At 47.1% G+C, this 6,746-nt stretch overlaps 1 protein-coding gene across 1 annotated transcript; it reads left to right on the top strand.

The window, feature by feature from the left end:
• The first annotated feature begins 1,605 nt into the window (after window positions 1–1,605).
• GPR6 (G protein-coupled receptor 6) lies at window positions 1,606–2,677 on the top strand. The gene has a single exon (XM_069008585.1). The coding sequence runs from the start codon at window positions 1,612–1,614 to the stop codon at window positions 2,596–2,598; it is 987 nt and encodes a 328-aa protein (XP_068864686.1). The 5' UTR covers window positions 1,606–1,611; the 3' UTR covers window positions 2,599–2,677.
• Window positions 2,678–6,746: the final 4,069 nt, after the last annotated feature.

Here is a 6,746-nt window from a genome sequence, read left to right as displayed (position 1 = left end):
TTCAAATTAAGCTATTCTGAGATCTGTGTTTCAGAATTCCTGGGGAGCGATGTCTTCAGTTGTTTACAGAGGTACAGAGTGTCCACAGCTTGTCTTGATGATAGTGTTTAGCCTGCAGGAGGACATTGATGGGGGTGGATGTAATAAGTGCTGACACTAATTCTCTTTGAATGTGCCCACCTTTTACTGTTGCACAGCCTGCATGCTTTCTTCATTTGGACTGCTCAAGACAGTAAACACATTTTCTTCTAATGTATTTTTCAAAATTGTGTCTTGATGGTTTGCATGCTGTTCCCATAGCTAAGAGGTTATTTTATTTCCACATTCTTTTGATCATCAGTCACAGAACAAACAGTGTCTCCCAGACTGGAGTGGGGGCACATTTTGGCTTGTCCCCTAGGAAAACTGTGTTGCTGCAGAGGGAACCTACCCACTGCCCACATTTGTTTGATACTGGTTTTACCAGCAATGGGCACGAAAATGTTATCCTTTGACTGTATCAGTACATATAAATATCTTCAAGGCAGGTGTCAAGAGTATCATGCCAGGCTCTTTTTGGTAGTGCCCAGTGGCAGGATGAGGAGCAATGGCTGTAAACTAAAATGCAAGAAATTCTACCTCGACCTGAGGAAGAACTTATTTACATGGAGGGTGGCAGACCACTGGAATAGGCTGCCCACGGAGGTTGTGGAGTCTCCCTCTCTGAAGACAGTCTAACCCACCTGGACATGTTCCTGTGTCACGGCCTCTAGGCTGACCCTGCCTTGGCAGGGGGGTTGGACTGCATGATCTCCAGAGGTCCCTTCCAGCCTTCGTGATTCTGTGATTCTGTTTCATCTATTCATGCTTTAGAGTGGAAACGTGCTGGCTGCTGCTTCACTGTGAGACACAAAAGGTGAGACAAGGAGAGAGTTGATTTCTTTTATGCACATGAGACTGAGTCTTCTATGATTTGACCTTACTAGTTTGGAGACCTCAGAAAACAGTGCGGATGCTTTTGGCGGTGAACAGACTGCTAACCCCAGAGTATATATTGTTCAGACAGGGTAACTGTGGAACAGGCTTTTTCACATCTGTTTCGAGCGCAATTCGGACACATTTCCATCCGGCGGAGCACGGAGCTGCCTCTGGGCTCTGAGCGCTTACAGCAAGCGCAGCACGGACGGCACCCACCGCGGGAGAACCGGCTGCGGAGCTGGGGGAAAGCAGCCGTGGGAGGAGCGGCTCCTTGTGTGTGTGCGCCCACTTCGCTGCCCGGTGCCCCCGACCGAACCCTCCCGGGCCCGGAGAGCGGGCCCGTGCTGACCCTGCTGCCTCGGCACCGCGGAGCCCACCCCGCGCCCCCGCCGCCGCCCGGGCTGCCCCTGCCCGGCCCGCCCCTGACGTGTGCGCGGGGCGGGGCGCGGGGGCGGCCGGGCCGGCGGGAAACTTCTGCGGGTTCAGCACCACAGACAGGGCGGGCGCGGTGCCGCCGCCCGGCATGCGCGCCCCGCCGCCCCACCGCCGCCCGACCGCCGCCCCGTTGCTGCTCCATCGCCGCCCCATCGCCGCCCCATCTGCCCACCGCCGCACCGCCGCGGTCCCCGCACGGCCCCGGCCGCCCGGGCGGCGATGGAGGCAGCGGCAGCCCTGAACGAGAGCGGAGCGGCGGCCCCGCGGCTGCCGGCCGGCGGCGGCAACGCCTCGCTGGAGCTCTCGTCGCGGCCCCCCGCGCCCGCCGCCCTCAACCCCTGGGATGTGATGCTCTGCGTGTCCGGCACCGCCATCGCCTGCGAGAACGCCCTGGTGGTTGCCATCATCTGCTACTCGCCTGCCCTGCGCACCCCCATGTTCGTGCTGGTGGGCAGCCTGGCCACGGCTGACCTCCTGGCCGGCCTCGGCCTCATCCTCAACTTCGTTTTCCAGTACGTGATCCGCTCGGAGACGGTCAGCCTGCTGACGGTGGGCTTCCTCGTCGCCTCCTTCGCCGCCTCCGTGAGTAGCTTGCTGGCCATCACGGTCGATCGCTACCTCTCCCTCTACAATGCCCTCACCTACTACTCGGAGAGGACGGTGCTCTGCATTCACACCATGCTGGCGGGTGCCTGGGGGGTCTCCCTCTGCCTGGGGCTGCTGCCCGTCCTGGGCTGGAACTGCCTTCACGACCGCACCGCCTGCAGCGTCGTCAGACCCTTGACCAAGAGTAACGTGACGCTGCTGTCTGCCTCTTTCTTTCTCATTTTCCTCATCATGCTCCATCTCTATATCGAGATCTGCAAGATCGTCTGCAGGCATGCCCACCAGATAGCTCTCCAGCAGCACTTTCTGACTGCTTCACACTATGTCACCACCAAAAAAGGAGTCTCTACCCTGGCTATCATCCTTGGGACTTTCGGAGCCAGCTGGCTGCCTTTTGCCATCTACTGTGTGGTGGGGGATCCTGACTACCCTTCTGTGTACACGTATGCCACGCTCTTACCTGCTACCTACAACTCCATGATCAACCCCATCATTTATGCCTACAGAAACCAGGAAATCCAGAGGTCCATGTGGGTGCTCTTCTGTGGCTGCTTTCAGGCTAAAGTGTCCTTTCGCTCCCGGTCCCCCAGCGATGTCTGAGTGACTTCTCTGTCCAACTGCACCGAGTGACAATCTACCCAGTGAACTATTACAGTGCCTGTTCTAAACTTCAAACTACTTTGTGAAGTCATTGGAAACATGCTTAAGTATTAGCACTTTATACATATTTGTATCTCGGAGAGTGGTTCGGGGTATGGAGTTTCGGGTTCCCTGAAAAAAAAATAACGATGTGGTTGTATATAAATTTGCACATCACATTTGTGAAGTGAAGACATTCCGGTACCGCTTAACTATAGCACCTTATTTCTAGCTGCTGACCTGCCAAAACAGTGTTGCCTTCCTGAAGGGCAAGAGAAAGGAAGTTGTGTTCGTGTTGTATTTGTAAGTGTGTATGTTGGGGGAGGGAAGGGAGTTGGGGTGTATGTATGTGGTGTATGTGTCTGTCTATACTTTGCTGCACAACATTGATAAATTATAACATTTTGTATACAAATAAAAACATATAAAATATGATGTAAGTTTGTGTGTTTAGATGCTTTTAGAAAGAAGAGTGTTGGTAAATTTGCCAGTTGAGCAAAGTCGCAAAGTCCCTTGTTTACTTTGAAGGCTCCCCATGTAATTCTGCCTAAAGAGATCATCATTTACTATGGAGATGAAATACTGGACCAAGAAAGGCACCTTCCTGCTTGTTTGTTTGTTCTCTTCTTTAGTCTGGCAAAGAGTAACGAAGAGCACAAGCTCTTTTTTTTTTTTTTTTTTTTTTTTTTTTTTACCTCTAGAAACCAAAGAAACAAATAGCCTGGTCAAATAGGCTGCTTATTACAGTTATTCAACAGGTTCCCAGTAGCTTTAATTTTCAAGTTATAAATGAGCCCTTTACAATAATGACCCATTTAAAAATTATCTGTGGGGAAAAATCATTCTCTAAGATGGGCTCTTTTTTCCTGTTTTAGTCTAATGCCAAAAGGGAAAAAAAGAAAAAGGAAAAAAAGAGGCACAGTATTCTTTCCTAAAGGCCTGTAAAATGCCACAATATGCAGACTTTCCTTATCATCCCCAGTTCTGAGGGGAATCTGAATTGTTTCTCTGCTTCCTTCTTTTTGGAATGCATGCTGTAGAAAAATCATTTAAGTGCATCTTTGCTGTCTGCCTGTCTCAGAGCAGTACACAGTCTTCTGACAATCCCATGGCTTAGTGGCTTCAAAGAGTCCATCAGAGGTCAATGTTGTTCAGAGTTTGGAACACTCCTTCACTCAGGTTTGAATCCACCGGCAACTGATTTATTCAGAACAATAGCACATTCAGCAGATTTCAGAAGCCATGTTGCTGTTGCTGTAATCCTACATTTACATCCTGGTTATGTTATAGTTTATCACTACCATTTCTATTTGTATTTAAGGGCTGAAACTGATTGCTTTTATATGCATGGTACCATATAAAAAGTTTGGACTAGTACTTTTCCCAGTTTATGGCTGGGCAATGGGTCAAACATCTGCCTGCTAGAGCAGTTGGGTCCACAAGGATCCAACAAACCTCAGAGAGGCTGTGAATCACTAACACTGTATTATGTGCAAGTATTATGAAACCCAGCATCATTTCACTGATAATACAAAGAGAAATCATTTAAAAGAAAAATTGGTATTCCAGACTTTGCTAGTTCCACAATTTTTATCAATTCTAATAATCACAAATGTGACATTGTAATTGATGACTACCTTCAGGCATGCAGTTCATCAGAGAACTGTTGCAGTGGTGTTACAAATACAATTAAAACCAGATTTTATTATGTATATATAACATATTGCTCAAATTAAGAACTCTCAAGTTGCTGGTAAAAAAGATTTTTTTACCCCCCTTTTAAGCCAACATCTCATATACTATATCTAATCCAGCAAATAAAAGCGGGCCTTCCCTCTAGCCCTGTGGCTGGGTGGCACAGGGTATGCTTGAGCTCCCTTCCCTTTGCAAATCCAGGGACTAAACCACTGGCTGGAGCATCCTCACTGTGTTCTAGTGACCTGCAGAGACTCTGCCAAAGGTGCTGCAACACCTGCAACAGTAACTGCTCAGAGAAAAGACCAGTGAGTGCCTCAGACAGGTGAAACATGGCAAAACTTGCTGGTAAAACTAGAAGACATGCCATCTGCTAGGCTTTAGTCTCATAAACCTTGTCATTCCTGTGTTGACTGCAATAGAACCACGGGAGAGGGCTGCTGAGTGCAGATCCTCACACTCTGGCCCTGACGCTGCACCCAGAGATGTTGAGTAGGACCTGAGCAGGCTTCTGGGAGCCCTCTGAAAACCCCTAGGAGAAAATTCTTATCCTTACTCTTAGTCCTCAGGGGGCAGAATCTGCCACTGATCACCTGTAATGCAATCTCCCTTCTTTAACCCTGTCTGGCATCAGAGGATTCTCACCATGAATTCATTGCACAGTGACAACCTGTATAAAAATTAGATAAAGAACTTAGCTAAATAGAATCCTACTTCAGTAATAAACCACTTAACTGAGAAGTGCAAAGGATTTAGGTGAGTTACTCTTCCAATTCTTGTCCATGTTGCTTTAAATGAAACTTTGTTTCTTTTTTGTTATATGATCACATTTTCAGTTACCCCCTATGATTCACTTTATCTAAAAAATAAATCTGGATCCCTCCTGTTAAAATGCGACACTTTAAAAGTGTTTCCCCAAGCATTCTTCTCTTCCAGGAAGAAAATTCTGGTTACAGTGATCTTAGCCATTCATTTTCCTGGGACAAAATAAATGCAAGAGTTTTTTCTACATGCCACAGTCAGAAAGATATGCTGACTCATAATTTCTAGGAAAATCCAAGGTAAAAAGAGAAGAGAGTATTTTGATAGGTTTTGGTTAGTCCTGACAGTGGAGTTGACATCTACCCACTGCAGTAAAATACAGCCTTTAATTTTCAAAGTGAATCCAGATCTGCAGGAACATCTGAGTGGAATAACATAAAGGAGGCTACCTAATTTCTACTCTCCCCAAATAACATCTCATTTCAGATGATGGACGAAGTCCAGGACTTGTGTATAGCATTACACATGTATTTTCCTTTCTGAGTTTTTTCTCAGCAGACATTTATTTGAGAAAATGGTGTTATATTTGCAGTACCTGGACTCACAGACTCCTCCTGTTATCAGATAATGGCACTTTTACCTTGATCATGAAATTATTTGGGGAGACAAAAATTCCTGGAGCCCCATTTCCAGTCACTGGGCAGGGCAGGGCTGTGGCTCTCATGCAGCCCCAATGGGAAGCCAGCCCAGGGGACAAGCACATGTCTGCTCAAGGGAGACTGTGTCTGATCTTCTGTTTCCAAGAGCCCATGGGCAACTTTGCCTGCACAGAGACCACAACTGCAATGGCAATTGCCATTACTATCTCCTTGTCCCTGCAGGCCCATGGGCTCAATGGTTTTTATGTGCTCATGTCAATGGTGCAGTCTGTGAGGGGAGAAAACACACACTGAGTGAGGTGCAAGGATAAGGTGTAGTGTTTGGTAATGGTGTATTCTTTGTAGCCTTTGCTGGAAATGGAAATGAGATTTCCTGCTTTACTACTCTTAAAAATCTTTGCCTTATTCTAATGTAGGTAAAATGATGTCAGGCTTGGTCTAAAGGGCTCCCAGCCTGTTCCAACTGAAACCAGTGATGCTCTATTGCACTTCAGCCAAGAAAATGTCAGTATCTCATGACAAAAAAGTTACCATTTTGAGACAGGCAGTCCTTGTCCTCAGCTCCAATTTTCATTAGAAACTAATGGTTTATTACCAACCTTGAAAATCTTACAGGACTTGTAGTAATTTGGCTTGCTTGAAATACCTCTCGCTGTGATGAGCTCCCTTTTTTCAGCAGGAGAAATTACAGAACAAGAGCACAGCTCTGGTGAGGAAGATCTGGTTGGGAGCCAGTTGGGGCAGAAAGCCCCACACACTGCTTGATTTTCTGTGGGGCTTCTGCCTAAATCAGCAGTAGAACAGTGGAAAAGAAACTGACTCTGCAGGCTGCTTTGTATGAGTCACTGATATTAAAAAGCCAGCTGGATCCAAAATCACAGGTCAAACAAAACCTCTTTATTTAGCTAAGCAAACAAAAGGACAAAACACTTTTAAACCTGAAAAGTGACTCTGTACATATTTTTATCAATGTAATGATCCACAGGTACTAAG

The sequence above is a fragment of the Aphelocoma coerulescens genome, chromosome 3, assembly GCF_041296385.1.
Source record: "Aphelocoma coerulescens isolate FSJ_1873_10779 chromosome 3, UR_Acoe_1.0, whole genome shotgun sequence".
Lineage (NCBI taxonomy): Eukaryota > Metazoa > Chordata > Aves > Passeriformes > Corvidae > Aphelocoma > Aphelocoma coerulescens.
The sequence above is the reverse complement of the archived record's forward strand: the minus strand, read 5'-3'. Positions and strand labels throughout refer to the sequence as shown.

Bases quoted from the DNA above. Each gene is read 5' to 3' on its own strand.
- GPR6 (XM_069008585.1), top strand. From the start codon at position 1,612: ATGGAGGCAGCGGCAGCCCTGAACGAGAGCGGAGCGGCGGCCCCGCGG.